The 18,654-nt window shown below is 44.6% G+C and overlaps 1 protein-coding gene across 4 annotated transcripts in view; it reads left to right on the forward strand.

The window, feature by feature from the left end:
• Positions 1–18,425, forward strand: part of LOC111082595 — a 60,316-nt gene extending 41,891 nt beyond the window's left edge. For 2 of the 4 annotated variants that reach the window (XM_022378819.2, XM_022378831.2), the window contains exons 3-7: positions 5,128–5,390; positions 6,603–6,694; positions 6,991–7,101; positions 15,698–15,967; positions 16,080–18,425. In XM_022378819.2, the coding sequence (XP_022234511.2) occupies positions 5,252–5,390; positions 6,603–6,694; positions 6,991–7,101; positions 15,698–15,967; positions 16,080–16,460 (993 nt within the window). In that variant the 5' untranslated portion in view covers positions 5,128–5,251 and the 3' untranslated portion in view covers positions 16,461–18,425. The remainder of the gene's footprint in view (positions 1–5,127; positions 5,391–6,602; positions 6,695–6,990; positions 7,102–15,697; positions 15,968–16,079) is intronic. The other 2 variants (XM_022378824.2, XM_022378837.2) reach the window with 1 other exon arrangement.
• The last annotated feature ends 229 nt before the right edge of the window (positions 18,426–18,654 follow it).

Genomic DNA, 18,654 nt, shown 5'->3' on the forward strand with positions numbered 1-18,654 from the left:
ATAAATAGCAGCGGCCAGCGAGTGTCCAAATGCAAACAGATTCAGATTCAGAGTCGGACTCAGAGTCGGAGTCACCGACTGGCGCCCAACCGATGGGCGGCCTCTTCTTCTCTGCCGCCTGACAGGCAGCGTGAATCCTTTAAGTTTCTTTTGTTCCGAAGCGTAGATCCTAATGCCAGTTTTTCACTCGTGTGATTTATCGGTTTCGTGGTTCAAAGTTCGAGTTTCAAATGCATTTTCCATGTTACCAGAGAGAGGCTGCTGTCAGGCAGTGGGACTCTGGCCATTCCTCCACCAGCACCACCAGCAGCAGCAGCAGCTACAACAAACTTGGAATAGCTTTGGGTTACCTCTCATTTCACCCCCCACTTTCTCCAGCTCTGTCTCTGTCTCCTCTCTCTCTCTCTCTGGCCTTTCAGCATTTATCTTTGGCTTTGAAATTGTCAACTCATTTTGGCTCAGTATTTTTTTAGCTCTAAACTTTTCTTTTCCCAGCAAATTTTTCGCATTTCAAGCAACAATTTTTCAAACCTTTGATTTGAATGGATGTTGCTGCGTTGGATTGAAATCCGATATGTCACACAAGAGGCGGCACCATATGCAGCGTTTAATTAAGCCTCCAACGCCCTCTGAGGTTGCCCCAAAGTCAGTGAGCGCCAGACCGCAATCGGTCTTAATATTTGATTGAATATTGACCTGCAAACCGCCTGCAAAGCGCGCACTCTGACCACGTCTTTGGCGGCTGTCAGTGGTCGTTGTCCTGCAAACAATTACGTCTAAATTCATTAGCGAGGGACATGCATAATTAAGGGACACGTCGTGACATCTCACTCGCTGTGGCAGTGCCAGTGGCGGTGGCGGTGGCCCTCACTCAGGCATGGCCGCACACGCTCGCTTGAGTGTAAGTGGTTGCCAGCCAAGGGGATCGAATGGATGGGGCAGGGACTTTACTATAAAAAAGAAATCAATGTCCTTTGCCAGGAAGTGCCTTGGCAATTTGCAATCCTTTGTGCCATTACACAAGGCTTCCTTCCGCTGGGGGTCGGTCGTTCTCTATCTTTGCGTTTGGTTGGGGGTTTGATCCTCGAGTTTGTGTCGCCTGCAGCATCACGCTGCTGCTGCTGCTGCTGCCGCCGCTTGCTGCAATCAAAGCGTAGCTGCTGCTGTTACTGTTTCAAAACCAGCAGCAGGAGCAGCAGCAAGAGCAGGAGCGGCATTAATCCTTCATTGGCAATCAGGCGGCAGAACCTGTGATGAACTCTGCCAAAACGGGGAAAAAGCGGAAGTTGTAAAAACGCCAACGCCGCACAAAGCACAAACATAGAAGGAGAAGATTTTCGGTGCTTTCTTTCCCTCACTCACTCTCTCTCTCTCTCCCACTCTCTCTTTCTTTTTCTCTCTCTCTTTGCGGAAGTAACCAGTGGCACGGAACCGATTATAGTATGCCGTATTTGGATTCCAGATTCAGTGGCAGATTCCGATTCAGATTCCGCCTGGAGGGCATTCGTCAAACGACGCAGCAACTGAAGCAATTGTTTCGCCAACTTTCCTTCTCTTTCCCTCCCGCTTTAGCCCTTTTGTTCATTATGTACTTTCCTTGCTTTTGCTTTTCTTTTTATTGCTTTTCTGTTCTTTTCTTTTCTTTTATATTCCTTTCGTTTCGTTTGCGCTTTGAACAAAGGGACAGAGGGAGAGAGAGTGGAGTGTGGTGTGGTGTGGTGTGGTATGGCATAAACACTGATTGATTGATTAGAGGATTGAGCCCTCAGACTCTCAGTATCACGCATGTGGCATTTGGGGGTCCCTGGCACTAAACCTAATGAGCAACCCCTCGAGCAAGTGTCGCATCAATCAAGGGCGCATTTAATGCGTTATAGCAACGATTTCTCTTGATTTGCGATTATTGTTTAGGTGTGCTTGGGTTTCCCTCACCCCGCCCCCACTGACAGCCGGCGATTAGCAAAGTGGATCCACAGTGAAATGAATGATTTGCCTGCCACAACAGGCCGCCACAGTCGAGTGAATCCTTTAAGCAGCAAATCCCAGCAGCGCCTTAAAGCCCAGCCTAAGCGCACCTCTAGGGCTAGGCCAGAGCAGGACAGGACAGCACAGGCCAGGCCAGAGCAGGCCAATGCCTGATGCCAATTTCTTTCGACTGTTATCTTTGAAATTGACTACGTGGCCGAGTGGCTCAAGTGTCGCTGGGAGGGAGGATACAAGTGAAATCGATAGCTGGATCTTACCTGATGCTTGCTGCCTCAGCATTGTTGCATGTCATGGCTTCTTCCGCTTTAGCCAGTGTCCTCTTTCGCACAGGAAACACCCTTAATGCCATTCCTTTGCTGTGTCTTGTCACTATCCGGAAAATCATATCATCAATTCGCTTTGGCCACCAGTTTTCCACACAGTCAGCACTGCTGACACTTCTCCCTGCCACCAGCACTTTGTATCTGTATCCCTCTCTTTGTATGTGTGTGTTTGTGTGTGTGTGTCTGTATCTGTATCTGTGGCAAGTGCTCATTATCACTTGAAATGTTGTCAATTACGGATTTTCGTTTTGTTTTGTTTTCGATTTGACTTGCAATTGAATTTTCGCTCGCTCTGCTTTGGCATTTGAATATCCGGGCAGTGGGTCGTCGTCCTTTGTCGCTGTCGCTGTCACTGTCACTGTCTCTGTCACTGTCTCTCTGTCTCTGTCTCTGTCATTACCATCGTCACGAGCATTTGGCTCCGCCAGCAATCCGCATCCCAATCCTCCTTAAAGCGGAGTGTAGCTCCATTATGGTGAGAGCTTATGATGAGCGTTTCCCCTGCTTTCGCTTTGCTTATTGGAAAAACTGTAAACTTTGTACATAAAAAATTAATTTAATGAAAGCTTAGATTTGCGTTAATGATGGCCCCATAATCAACTGTTTTATGGCACTTGAAAAAAGTTGAATGCCCCCACACACACACACACACATCTCCATCTCCTGCCCCCTGCTCTGCTTATTTTTCACGCTGTAACTTTTTTAATTACAACATTTTCCGCAGAGGAAATGCTGGCACCCAAAATATATGACTTTAATTATGGTCTTTATTATTTTGGGGTATCTATTGAAAACTGAATTGATTAATGCCACCACGCCGCAGGACAGTCTCATTACAAAGGATGTGAATGTAAATCAAATATTCTCTTCATGCGAGAGATTCATGCCCCTACCCCCCGCTACCCAACCCATTCCAGTCATTCTGCGTTTTGCTCAGAGAATTTTCAATTAAAATCATAATGAAATATTTTGGAAATTTGTTGTTATCCAAAAACTGTGCGGAAAGCATCACCGAAAATTGTTGAAATTTTCAATGGCAGAAAGGCAGAAACAAAAGATGAGGATGAGTGGATATTAGTTTGCGGCAGGCAGTATGTCCAGCCCCCCCCACCCCGCCGTCGAGGAAACCGCAAAATAATTTGCACACAGACACACACAAAAGGCTATTACTCAGAGAATGTTTCTGTTCTAATGTTCTGCTGTTGGGCTGTTGGGCTGTTCGGGTGCCCTCTCCATTCAAACAATAACACACCGAAAAACACATTAAAGTTCAAAATGATGACCCGAACATAATCGACTTGACTAAGAATAATATTTAAATTTAATTTAAATGCTCACATGAGGGCATTTAAGAGAGAGAGACACAGACGGAGTCCTGCCCCAGCCCCAGCTCCAGTTTCAGCCTCAGCCCCAAGCGATGAGCAAATCGATGAGAAGGATGATGATGATGATGCTGTGTCTGGATGTATCTCAATCTGCTGGACAATTTGCGAAAACGATATGGGAAAAGGTCGATGGGCTGGTGGCCCTGCATTCGTTGTGGCTGCTTTTAGTTTTGAGGGTCCTTCGGTTAATGCGTTTGTTGTTTTTGCGGCAACAATAATTTTGAGTCTTATGCTCAAGGACCCACAGAGGGATCGCACACAGGACCAGTGGCTAATGTCATTTTATTGCTCCATTGCTGGGGAGTTTCGGCTTTGGCTTTGGATCTATACTATGTACTGTCTCTTGGCTGTGGCTGTCTGTGGCTCCGTCTCTTTATGTTTAGGGGGGGAAAATCCCATTTAAAATTAGAAGCAAACGAACATTTATTTGGTTGCAAGGCTTAATGGCTTTGGGGCGCCTTGAGTTAATGCGTTGATATGATGATATCATTAACAAAATTTGCCCTGCATCCTTGTGTAGCTTTTGTGACCATTAGCTTCTGTTTTTGCGGCCAGAGAAATGGAAGCTAAACAATTGCCAGAAACAGTTGCTGATTTTGTGGTCTAATTGATACACAAGAACAGCAGGACGCAAGGACGAAAGGACGACAGCAGAACAGCAGAACAGGACAAGATGTCCCAGGCAAAAGTTACAAATGCAACGACCAGCAGCAGCATCTGACAATTGTTTTCAATGTTGTGGTCAGCATCTATATCTCTCTTTCTCTCTATTCTTGCTCTCTCTTCTCTCTCTCTCTCTCTTCCTTCCTGTCTGTCCATCTGTCTGACTCTCTCACACATCCAATCTATTTCAGTTGTCAGTGACACAGTATTGCTTCAGTATTGCTGCCCCCAAAGCTGTCAATCAGTGGGTGGCTGCTGATGCATCTGCCTGGGGCATACGCTGCGTATTCTTAATGCTATTTGCCACAGACACACACACATGCCACACACACACACATCGTTTGTGTCGTGTGCTGCTGTTTAGTTAAAGGTTTTTGTGTCTTATTGCAGCAAAGTTTTTAAGCACGTCGAACTCTTGCAGCATACGAACGACGCGTGTCATTGAAAGCCTTGCACACACACATACACACACAAAAGTTGTCAAAGCAGACACGAGTGACACGAGAAATACGAGACAAAAGACAAAGAGAGACATAGACATAGACATGGACATGGACAAAGACATAAACATAGACATAGAGGATGGATAAATAGACTGAAAGTAAGGGCAACATTTCAATTTGCAGCTACTGAAACTTTGACAAGTAGCCGAGTAGAGCCAGTTATCAATAAGCCTGAGAGCCTGAGAGCAGGAGCATCATCTCAAATATGATTATACGCCTGATGCTTGAAACTTTTTACTCATGCAATGCACTCTAAACTCTTTACAGCGCAGCCGACAAGAAGGGGCAGCAGCCACACAGCAGGAGAAACGGGAGACTGTATCCGCAGAAGGAACAGCCACAAGAAGGAGGAGCAGCAACAACAACAACAGCAGAATATACACACAGAAAAATGGCCAGCCAACGGGAGGCCAAGGGAGCAGCAGATCGAGGAAGAAGTGCTTCTCGAGGTCGAGGAGTAGGAGTCTTGCATTCCACATTCAATATGCTGGCATTCAGCTGGATTATCATCTCCGAGCTAATGCTCAGTGGTAAGTGTGCGAAAAGAAAGCCCCAATCTCATATTGCATGCCTCAATCCCTCACGAGTCGCGCGTCATGTTAAACACAGCTGAATTTATTTTATGCCAACTACACACGCAGTGTGCCACCATTGCGGTTAAAATTGATTATTTAATTTACCAAATAGCTGTTTATTATATGCACTGCCAAACACCCCCAGTGCCAATACTCCTTGTAATACCATTTCCCTTTCAGAATGTGCCATGGCTTGCTTTTGATTAATATTGGTTTGTTCAATTAAAGTAGCCATAATTTGGCCAGCCACAAGCCGCCCTGTCAGCTCTGTCCCGTCCCGTGCCGTCCCGTCCGTCCAGTGGCACCCACAAATCGATGGCAAAAGTCCAGTCGATGGACACTTCATTTATTTTAAATCAGTTTTCATGCCATAGCCATGCCACACGCCACACGCCACTCGCCACACACACACACACACAACTGTGCAGTATTTTTCCGCATCCTGATCCGGGCATCCGAATGTATTCAATTACGTTGATTATGTTTCAGCCATCGAAGGATATGGATGTAGAAACTATTCCCGAAATGGTCGCCGGATCTCACTTTGCTGCAATTTATTTAAATTTCCACTTAATGTTGGCGGATAAGTCATTGGATTTAATGTGGATAATTCGTGTGGCAGCTGGGCAGAAACTGGCGACTGGGTAAATGAATCGAAACGGAGATGAAACAGAAATGAAATAAAATGAAATGAAATAAATTGCATTAAATGCAAGTCAAATTCGGAGCGTCGGCCATGGGCCCAGGGCCACTGTCATAAATTAACACGCAGTGGGCGAGATCCTCATCCGCCGTCCCGTCCCCCTCCAGCAGCAGCAGCAGCAGCAACAGCAACAGCAGGCCTGATCCTTGTCCTTTGGCAACTCCCGTGCATAATTGAGTTTTATTTTCAGCTTTTTTTTTTTTTATTTGTTGGTTTTTTCTGTTCTGTTTTATTGTCTCTGTGCCTGGGGGCATAATCGAATTCAAATTGTTGCCACATGCCGTGTACGAAATTCGCAATCGAGAACCGCTCTCACTGGGAGTCCTGTCACGAACATCCTGCCATCCTTCCATACATACATACAGATATACATACATACAGATATACATATTATGTATGTACGCGTATGCCTTTCTCTGCTGGATCCTGACTTTGTTTGTGTTTTTGTTCTGTACCCCCAAAAGCTCATTGCCTAAAGGATCTGAAGATATTCGTGCCGGAGGCCGTCATCATGGGAAATGCAGCGACATTGTCTTGTCAATATGATTTGGAGCAGGTAAGTGACATATCCTGAAGGAACAACAGCAGCAGCAAAAGCAGCAGAAGAAGCAGCAGGACAAGCAGATGCTATGAGGATATTGTCAGCGGCGGCATGCTTAATTATTATAATTACTTGCACTTTGTCTTGCTGCTTGTCGCCTGTGCTCTGTCCGTCCTCTCTGTCTCTGCTGCTGCCGTGGCACTGCTCATTGTCTGTCGTTGCTAGCTGCTTCCACTGCTGCTGCTGCTGCTGCTGCTGCGATGTCTATCCACTCAGGCTTTTCATTAACGCATTTTCCTTCCGTTTTACAGGCAGCGCTGTACGCCGTGCGCTGGTACTTTGGCCAGGAGGAGTTCTATCGCTATGTACCCCGCGAGGCCAAGCCCACATTTGTCTTCGCCGTTGCCGGCATTAATGTTGATGTAAGTTAAATTAAGCATGGGATCTCCGCACATAATGTGTTGGGGGTCCCCCTCTCCATTGTCTCTCCGCTTAATCAACAAATCACCAGAGCTGCAGCCATGTGTTCCAAAAGTTTTCTCAGGCTATCAAATGGAAAATGGGGGGAAAAATATTCAAATATTGTGAAAATATTTATAAACGTGGATAGTGGGGCGGGGCAGGGCAGGGCTGCCTGAGGCAGCTTTGCTTCTATCTGCGTGTGTATGTCACACTTTTCATTTCTATTGCAATGCCATATTTGTGCAATTTTATTTACAATATTCGTTGGTGTTTTCCATTTACATGTGTATGTGTTTGCACCATTGGGAAAGTGACACAACACAACAGAACACAACACAACACAACACATAGTAGAACCAAACACAGATACAGCCGCTGCCGCTGACTGAAATATTGCGAAAAGTGCAAAAATAGTTTATGGGGCGAGCGTTGGGGCTGCTAGGCAAACAAAAGCGAACAAATAACCGAAAAACCCAGAAAACAAGGATCTAGAGGATGTGAGGATATATCCCATCCTGGTGCACGGAAAATGCTCAGCATTTTGCATTTTGCATTTTGCATTCCATTCCATTCCGTTCCGTTTGTTTCATGCAGCGCTCATTAATAAAAACAACAGCCGCAAAGTATGCAATAAATTCGGTGCCCCGAGCAGCAGCGCCAACAGCGACACCAAAATATTTTGGACACCATTTAAAAATCAGCATCCGGTTCCTGTTTTAACCCATAAAAACACAACCCACAGAAACCAGACAGGGGCTCGCATTGAATATATATGCTGCACAGAATCCCAAACAGCGGTTCCCATTAATAGCTGCTGCACATAAACAAATAAAGGACCGTAGGGAGAGATACCCTATGATTCGAAAGGACTTAAGCCCTTAATAAAAGTCCAACGAATTGCTAGTCTCTGTGGAAACAGAATATGCTTTTCATTAACATAAATAAGCAACAGCCGCAAATTATGCAATTAAATGTGCAATAGTTAGCTATTCAGCAAAATTCTTGATTCCAAATGCTTCCAAAAATCAACAGCTCGTTTGTCTAGGAATCGTCCCAGCCACTGATCCATTGCATATGCATACATATGTACCATGTACCCTGCAAAACCCTTGACAGTGCATTGTATAAACCATCTTCTCAATGGGTGTGTTTGTATGGGAAAACGAATCGATTGTCGTATAATCATAAATAAATAAAATTGAATTTGCCATGAAAAATGTGTGTGTGTTTGTGTGCGGGAAATATAAATTGAAAACTCATTCGTCCGCACATAAAACTGCAAACTCATTTACAAACACTTCGGGCCACATTTTTCACAAAAATTCGGAAAAAAAGGAAAAAAAAATAGAAAAGGGGAACGTTAAATAATAATAAATAATGGCATAAAGCGAAGGAGGGTAGGGTCTGGGCGGATGATGGAGTAATGTTTGTTTTATGTAATGGAGGGGGGCTGCTAGCTACCAGAATGCCTCCGATTTCCCCATCTTCCGTCTGCTATCACAATTGCCTGCTCGCTCCCATCGATAATGGGGCACTGGCCACATCAATCAGCAGGGGGTGGTGGGTGGTGGGAGGTGGAGTGGGGCATTGGCATGCCGCCACTGCCGGACTTGATTAATTTGCTTTGATTGTGTCTTTAATTTGCACTCTGCCCCATGCAGCACAGGCTATTGGAAAGAGAAAAAGAGAGAATCAGAATGAGAGACTAGCGAGAAAAAAAGTGAAATAAAATACGAAAGCAAATAATATAAAATAGGAGAGAAATACGAGAGAATACAAGGAGGAAGAACTCGGCTGCTCGAATGTTAATTTGCCACTAATTAGCATTCAAAGGCATTTTTGCACTAATTAAATATTTCGATTGCAGCAACACGACGTGGCCACGGGGCCTCGGGGCCACGGGGCGTGGCAGTGGGCGTGCGGCTATGCGTGTTAATTATTTCCCATTTCCCCCATTTGCCCATTTCTACTTACTTCTTTTTTTTACTCTTTGGTTCTCTTTGGTTTCCACTCTTTTTGATTTTATTTGGCGAATCGGAAACTATTCATTGAGCGCATTGGTGGGTTAATGTGGCAGGAGAGCCTACTTATGTGAGTGGCACGCCCCCAAGTGGAAATACATTTTAATTTGAGAACAGAACTCCTTGAGGATGCAATCAGCCATGAACCGCAAACAGGTGAAAAGCGTAAGAAAAGCTAGAGAGGCAGAGAGGCAGAGAAGTGGAGAAGTGGTCACGGCCCAATGGAGAAAGCCATAGAAAGACAGAGAGAGAAAGAGAGAGAGAGAGGAGAGGAGCGGGAGCGGGAGCGTCGATTGCATAATGCAAATGATTTAGCCAGCATTCGCAGTGCAATTAAGTTTGAAGGTTAGCCCATAGTTTTAGCCACAGGCAGCAGCAATAGCAGCAGCACCTTTTGAACAAAAAATAAAAGTTAACAGCCAGCACTCGGTGCTGCCAAGCCCCAGAGGCAGCAGCAACAAATCGAAATGAGGCGGCCCACCCCCAAATTAAATTGATAGCAGCACTAACGAACGTCAAAGGCCACAGGCCAGAGGTCGAGTTCGGAGTCCGGGGTCCGGGGTCCTCGCCACAAATGGAAAATGGAATTTTTAAGTTATGCCAAGGCATCAAGCATCTGCCACTGCCACTACTACTGCAGCGGCTGCTGCCATGATCTAGATGCAGATGGATAGATGACTGCTGTGGTGGCAGAGGTGAGTCGAAATTGTGGCAAGTGTCGTAATTGAGATTAAAACATTATAACTTGACTTGTTTTACTTTTGCTAAATCATTTCAAACAGCTAAACACGGGGCCTTAATGAGAAAAGTTCCCGGCCCGTGCCCCATTATGCATATGCACATACACACACACACATATACTTTTCTCATGTGTGTGTGTGTGTATATCTATGAGTGTCAGAGGTGGTGCATAAAGGAGGCAAACACTTGAATGGCAGCTGCTGCAGCTGCATCTGCTTCTGCTTCTGGTTCTGCTGCTGATGATGATGATGCCGCTGACATGCCACCATGCCACCATGCCCCACCACTTGTGGGGAATCGCATCCGCTGGGGTGAGGGGGCGTGGCCGAGACCAAAGTGCACTCGTGTCGTCCACTTGAGCGTTATTGGAATGTAAATGTATGCATATTAAGGCGGATATCACGAGACGGAGCAGGCGGAGGCAGATAGGAAGTCGCGTCGTCGACAAACTTCAAAAGTCATTCAGCGTAGGGAAAAGCAACACGCCACGCCCCGTCCCGCCCCATCACAGCACAGCACTGCAGCAGCAGCACCACCGCCACCTTGCAACACCACTCCACCTCGTGCACATGTCACCCGAGCGACAAGTGCAGAAAAATATACATATGTATGTATGCATATGCATATGTATGTACGAGTATACGTATATGCAAAAAAAAAAAGGGTAAAATGAACAGGAAAATCATCATTTTAAATGTAATTAAATTTTTAATTCAGAGACAGCCGCTCGCTTCGGTGGCGAATCTTCAATTAAAAACACAATTACCAGAGAACCACCCGCTGAGCGACAGAACGGGACAGCCAGAGGGGTCACAGCAGGAGCGGGGCAGGAGCTGGAGCAGGAGCAGGAGCCGGAGCAAGAGCAGGAATAGGATATGCCAAGTGCCTCTAAGTTCTGCGGCTTATTCATTGTCCGCCACAACAATAAAAATCGCCAGCCAGCAAGCCCACCAGAGCAGTCGAAAGCGAGGCCGGGCCTCTTCGCTGTGTGTCGCCTGCTCATGCCTCTGCTGCTGCTGCTGCTGCTGCCTCCTCCTGCCACTGGCTTTCGGGCCCTTTTATCCACTTCTCTGTGAGTTTGTGGACCCCCAAAAAACTTTTTGCACACTGTCAACACGGAAGGAATTATTCCGCATTAAGTTTGTGGTAATGGCAGCCAGTGCCAGCGCCCGTTCCCTGCCTCTGCCTGCTGCCAGGCTCCTCTGCCGGAATGTCCTGGCGTTTGCTTTTAACATTGTTAATAACCCGACACGCCGCCTCACATTTATGCACAGCAATGTGCCGCTTAAAATTAATGCACTTTCGTCCTGAAAGTACCAGCATCAGCAAAAGTAAAAGCAGAAACAGAAACTGAAACCGAACCCAAAGGCAGACGAGGGCCAGGCGACAGAAGTGACCAAAAAGTTGCGCCAATGTAGATCCTGTATTTGCGGGACTTCTTTCTCTGCCTGCAGGACTTCTCCAGGCACAGTTGAGCTGGACTGTTGTTAATTAGGATTCACAATGCAGGAGTGGGAGTTCCTTTTTTAGGCTTTTCCTGCAGTTGGAAAAACTTTAATTGAGTGCGCGATGGGTACAGTGGAAGACTGCATCACCGATGTGCAATATAGTCAGATATTCTATCAGCCTATGGAATCCTCATACTAAGGAAGCAGATACTGTGGTAATTATCACAACCATAAGCAAAGGAGGAATTTGTTGCTCGTCTGGTCTAGGGGGAGGAGTGCACTTCATCCAAAATATAAACATCTACACACACATATGTATGCATATCCTCTAGCTATAACCCTCTATGTATAGTCAACAAAAAAATGAGAGAGAGAGTGCTAGCCCGCACTTCAATTACCATTATCCACTCAAGCCAGTCACATGCAGGCTTTCCCTCCGCTTTGCTCCGTTCTCCACTGCATGCGATTTTCCATTTTCTATTTTACTGGCTGTTGTTTACGCCGTCGAGAGGCGGCCTTGGCTAAAAATTGTTGTGTTGTGTGTATGACAAATGGCAACAAATAAACATAATAAATAAAAGGCGAAATGCATTCCGTGAAGTGCAGGAGGCATGCGAGGAGGTGCGAGGTGGCGTGAGGATGGGGGGACAGTAGCGACAGTTGCAATCGGAATCGCAGAGTGTAACTAGCTATGTCCTCTGTCCTATGTCCGAGGAGAATCCACCATTGGCTCTGGCGGTGACTCTGGTGTTGTTGTTGTTTATTGTCTGCTGGCTGCTGCTGCCTCCGCCAACAATGAGCACAATAAAAAGCCATGCATTTTCCAAACACCCAAAAATTGTACTGCCACGGCAACAACTACCAGTCGCAGCAGCAGCAGCAGCAGCTCCTCTACTCTCCACTCTACTGGCTGGATGGTGCAACAATGGTGGTGCCGGTGCCCCACTAGTCCGTGCGAGCTGTGCTGTGCCAGTGGTGGAAGGAGAATAACAACCGCACCGGAAACATCTCATTCACTAAATTTGTGGTCGGTTTTTGCACAAGCGTTAGGCAGTCGAAGTTGTGAAATGCCAGCGGCAACTAGAGGATGGAATGGTATGGGATGGGGCATGTGGCATGGGGAATTGGTTGCGAAGAGCGGTGAGCGGTAGTGGAGCGGAGGCAACGCCAACGCCGTTAGTTACAACAATGCTCGGAGGCAGCGGAAATTCGGCATGACATAATACGTGCACATGTGAGAGAGTTTCTGTGTCTGTGTCTGTCTGTGTGCGCTGCATGTGCGGCATGCGGCAAGCATAGAGTGTGGATAGAATTGGAGTATGTGGCAGTGTGTGTGTGTGTGTGGCCACCGCGACTTGAGTTGATACAGCAATAATTCATAAAGTGTTGCATGCAAACGAGGCTGCAGCTGAGGCGCACACACACACACACACACACCCATACTCGTGCCGCATGCGACAGAGCGTTGGGTAAAATTAAAATTGCTTCACAACAAACAGCGGAAACTCAGCGAGGAGCCACAGCAAAAGTGCGACACAGCACACGCAGAGAGTGGGGCACGGGCATGGGGCATGGGGCATGGGGCACAGGATAGCGGATAGAGGAGGCACCACCAAACTGGCTGGGCTGGGGTGGGGTGGGGCCACTGCAATGAAATTCATTGTATTCTTACAACTCGACGACTCGACTCAGCCCGAGCTCTCCCTCTCTTCCCCCCACCGTATCTCGGAGCGCTTTTTGCAGCAAAGTTATTATTTCATAAAGCCAGAATTATTGAAACAATACTTTACTCTCACACATGGAACTCCATGGAACCACTCCACGTGTCCACTGCCTGCCACTTCGTGTGTGTGTGTTTGTGTGTGTTTGTGGCATGCAAAATTACGCTTTAGTGGCATCATTTTTTTTTTGTACATGCCACAAAGTTACAGCTGCGGCGGCGGCTAAAGCAATATAAAATATAAATAGAAATTAAAAGCCAACAAATAAAAATACAAAACAAAAAAAATATATATATACGAAAACAGGAACGGAAAAAACTCAGGAAAAACTTTTTCCACGACAAAAGCAAAGTTAAGTTGAGCTCTGCTACTGCCACTGCCACTGCTATTGCTTCTGGTGGATTGTGGCTGGTGGCTGTTGGATGCCTCACTGGCTGAATGGCTTGAATCTCATACGAGTACAAAATGGCTACAGTTTCCCATGTGGAGGAGAGAGCCGGCCAGCAAACTCAAAAAAGGAAGCAAGGCTATGAGGGTGCACGACTGGGCATATAATTCCTCAAAATGGCAGACATTTGCGTTTTGTTTGGCGCGCTTCCTGGCGCTGCCACTTCCGCTTCCGCCGTCAGCCCCCACACACAGGGAGAGTAGCAGCAGCAGCGGCAGTGGAGGGCCACCAACAAATAAAGTCACATGCAATTAAATAAATATGACAGAAAGCCACACACACACACATACATAACCCCACAGAAGCCTGCAACCGTATGAGGCAGCAACGTGGCCTGTGGCATAAAAACTAGTGAATAAATAAAGGACGACAGGAACAACTTTTGCTGTGTATGTGTATATGTTTGATTACATAATTAGTGTCATTTAATTAGATGGGGATTGAAATCATATCAAGGGGCAAACGGCAAGTGCCAGATGGTAGCATGGACAACATTTATTATGTGGCTAAAGTTCAGAGAATTACGAGAATTAGGCGCTGCTTGGGCTTAACTCTTGTTGGAGTGGAAAAACTATTTCAATATCACATCAGAGATGGCCTCGGAACTCTCTCTCTCTTAAACGTACTTACACCCAGAGAAATAAATGGCATTTCATTTTAATATTTACACTTAGATATAAAATTGTATGCCACACTTTTAACTAAATATATTTCATATTATAATAAAACATATTTCCTACAAACTATATATTTAATAATTATTTTAATATATCATTATTTAAATTATTATTATTTTTTTATTACCCTAATGTTTAAATCAAATTTAATTTCGCTATGTTTGTATTTCGTGTGCAGTTGTGTTTTTTTTTTTATTATACTATTTTTCTCTGAGTGCACACAAGTAATACGAAATTATAATACATATGGGCATGCTCTGCCCCAGTGCACATTATTCATGCCACACACACACACACAACGCACACTCACAGCACTCTCTGTTGCATATAGAGAACCTTATCAATACGGTTCGCATTTGTTTTCATTTTACGATTGCGTAACGAGATCAACGTCGACAAATCCAAAAGCCACTGAAACCACAGCGCTAGCCCGGGGGGCCCACAGGAGATCCAGGAGCCACATTCATGGAGCCAATATGCCAAAATGGCAACCGCGAGGTTGCATGCAGCAGCAGCAGCAGCATCCAGGACTCCAGCCAGCAGCCAGAGAGATCCCTATGTCCTGGGTGTGTGTGTGTGTTTGTGCCTGGCGGCCCTTATCGACATTCGCGTTATCTGCGAATGAACTGGCAGAAAACTAGAAAACAGCAAAAAGAAAACAACAACCAACTAAATAGAAAAGCCGGGCTACGGGCTACGAGCAATGCTCGAAAGTGTTGAAACAATCGTAAAAAGCTGTTGTTCGCCTCGGGGCCGGGCCGGGCAGGGCCAGTGGCTAGGATTCCTGGGATTCCATGTGCAACTGCCAATACGAGTAGTGGCATCCAGTGGCATGGCATCCGCAACCAGCAAACAAACAGCAATGGCAATGGCACAACACAGCCATGCTCGGATTAGTACAGATGCAAATGAAACAAAGCGATGGGGCAGGGCTGGGCAACGTTCGCGCTGGCTTTGGCTTTGGTGGCATATGCAAAACTCGAATGGGTTTTGCTGTTTGTCTGAACTTAAATACAAAAGGCGAGGCCTGCGATAAAGGGACCTATCCCACTCACCCCCCCAAAATACACACACACACAATGCCACATACACACGATAATCGCGAGTGTTCGCTGCTGAAGTGGATTTTGAGTAGGATATTGCACAACTGTTTGCCAAGTGGCAAACGATGGCTGGCAATTAACAGAATATGCTAAACTGTGACAACGATCATGGGGATGGAATGGAACGGATGTCCGGGGCATATCCACCGAAACGGGGATACGGATACCCCCACACAAAGGTGAACAAAAGGCCCAACCAAAGGGCCCCTGTGGCACTTGCTTCTGCCTCGTTGATTAACAACAAATGCATCGCCTGCGCTTTTCCTGGCTTTACTGAAGGGGATAGAAGATTATGCTGAAAACCAGCCGTATATCTGGCTTTAATTCCAATTTGAACACCTTTTTTGATGGCAAGTACTGACTGTGTGTATTCGACTTCCTTTATTGCTTGTTGCAGCTCACCAATTCTGATGCCACGTCCGTCACGTTGAAAGGTGTCACCCGAGAGCTGAGCGGCAGCTATCAGTGCGAGGTCTCCGAGGATGCGCCGCTCTTCCACACCGAGATACGGTCGGCGCACATGCAGGTGATTGAGCTGCCCAAAGATGATCCGGTGATGCAGGTGGACAAGAAGGTGATTGGCGCCAATGACAACTTCAAGGCTGTGTGCACTGTGGGTCCCTCCTATCCGCCGGCGAACATAACATGGTACATCAACGGACGAAAGGTGAGTGAAGGCTAATGATTGCTGGATGAGAGCGAGAAAGAGTGAAAAATACTGCATATACTGATTCTTCCATTTGCCTCCTTTTCCTCCTTTTTGCTTCTTTCGGTTTCAGATTTATAAAACACCCCTGCAGCGCATCACACAGGACGCGTTTGAGGGCTCGACCACGTACTCCTCGCTGGAGATCTATCCGCACAGCCAGGTGCTGCAGGGCTTCTTCCAAGCGATGCCCAAATACCAGCCCAACATTATGCTGCTCTGCGAGGTCTCCATACTACATGTGTTCCACAAGAGCGTTCAGCAGCGTATCGGGCTGAGCAATGCGCCGCCAACCACCATTTCGCCCAATCTACTCGGTCTCGAGGGCTCCAAGCGGTATGCCAATGGCGATCCGGATAACTCGGCGCTCACCGGCGCCTCACAGTGCATCTGCTGCAGCGCTTTGGGCTCTGTCACCCTCGCATTGGCCACGCTGGCGGTGGCACAGCTGTGACCGGTATATGGGGCAACATAAACAATTATTATTGGAAAGCAAACACACAGAAGAGTGGCGAAGGAAGGGGAGCAGGAGGAGGAGCAGAAGGAGGCGGCGGCACATAAAGTGTAATTAAAAAATAACAAAAACAAGAAACTATACAAAAATATGAATGAGTATGTGGATGCAACGTGCTTAATTGCAACACAAACCAGAAATAAAACAACAACAAAAAATATGGAAAATAAAAAAAAAAAAACCTGCGAGGGGGGAAAAACGAGGAGAAAAATCGTTGTCAGCGCCTAGTAAAATGTCCTTGTATTTTATATTGTTTTTTATTTGCCACGAAACAGGGGTCGCGTCGCACATCGCAGGTTCACAGTTCAAATTGAGGTATATTTTCAATGCATTTATTCATTTGCGGCCATTCTTCATGCAACATTCCGATAATAACGAACTATAATATTCAGTCATAAGTGAAAGCTGCAGTGAAAGGCTACACTTTCACAGAAGATCAGGCGAGCGTAAAGGCGAGATGTTAAAATAATTAATGTTTAAAAAAAAAAAAAAAAGATATATAATAGATTGAATACGTAACAAGGCGTAGCAGATTGTTGTGGATCGATGGAAGAGCATTAAAATAGTGAAAAGTAATCCATAAATTTAATTTAATTAAAATTAACACACGCAAAACTAATTGCATATTAAAAAAGTGGCAACAAAAAAAACACAACAATTAATAAGCATAAGTCAGAGATCGGAATATTTAAAAACTATAAGTACACCCTACCCTCCACACAAGAAAGCCGCAGCCGAACCTAGACACATAAGCCGTGTAAATAATATTTGTAAAAAAAAAACACACACACAAAATAATAAATTAATAAAAATGAATCAATGAACGAATAAAGAAAAAAAACGAAAACCATGCACAAAGGCAGCAGCAGGACCCCCGTGCGGAGGCAAACATTAATTAAAGCTATGATAAAAAAAAAAATAAAAATACAAACTAATTAGTTGCATAAGAAAAATCAATAAAAAATAAAATCAAAAGTGAATATCGGGGCAGAATGCAGTTTAATTGGGTTTATATTTGTATTTCAATTGTGGCTTTAATTTGCGGTTTCTGTTTGATTTTTATTTAATTGTTAATTTGACGGAAGACGAAACTTTGTTTTAGACTAAATTTACATACTAAATGCAAAATATATATTATATATAAATACAATATATATTTATCTAATATTTAATGTCGAATCGAAAGAATTTAGTGCGTATGAGTCGTATGTGTTAGGATGGAATAATGTTGAGAGTATATTCTACTGAAAGTAAAAGTAAAAACCAACTATTTTTGGAGATTCAGATGCTAAAGGACTCTGCATTGATTTCACAACAAAAACAAAAAAGAAAACATTTAGATAATGTTTGAAAAACAAATGTCGACAAAAACCAAAAATATATTGTAAATCAAAAACGAAAAAAAAAAAACGAATAAAATCTTCTAAAATAAAACGAAAATTATTTGATCGCATGTTGCAAAGCGGTCAAATAACTGAAAAATCAAATAACGAAAACTGAATGAAAAACTGGCAAGCCCAAAACCCCCAAAAACTAAATTTAAAACTAAACTAACAAAACAAAAACACTAAGAATAAAATGTAAAATCAAACTTAAATACAGGAAAACACACACAAAAACAAAACACAACCCCGAAGGCAATGATGAAGCGCGATGAAATTATATATTAAATATGCATATAATTATGGATAATTTAATGGATGTTAAGCAAAGGCCACACAAAATGGTCAAAACCAGAATCAAACCACACGCCCCCTAAAGAGGCAACAAAACGAAAAGAAAAACAAAAAACCAAAACAAAAAACCAAAAAGACAACCAAATGCACGCCACAAAATGGGCGTGGAATTTAGCTCAAAATTAAATGCGATAAAGGCAAGAATTATATGATGAAATAAATAAATAATACAAAAAAAATGTAATTAAATTGGGTTTTATTTTAATGGAAGAATAGATGTGGGCATCTTAATCTCGAAAGCTGCACCAAATTACATAGGGGAATATTCCGAAAACGATATGATAAAGAGGAAATTTCTATAGGATAACACGTGAATGATGACGCCTTTGGCACTTTGCCTTAAATTTTTTTTAGAATTTTCGTAAGACTTAAATTTTTAAAGCTAGAACAAGATACTC

The sequence above is a fragment of the Drosophila obscura genome, unplaced genomic scaffold (genome assembly GCF_018151105.1).
Source record: "Drosophila obscura isolate BZ-5 IFL unplaced genomic scaffold, ASM1815110v1 contig_150, whole genome shotgun sequence".
Lineage (NCBI taxonomy): Eukaryota > Metazoa > Arthropoda > Insecta > Diptera > Drosophilidae > Drosophila > Drosophila obscura.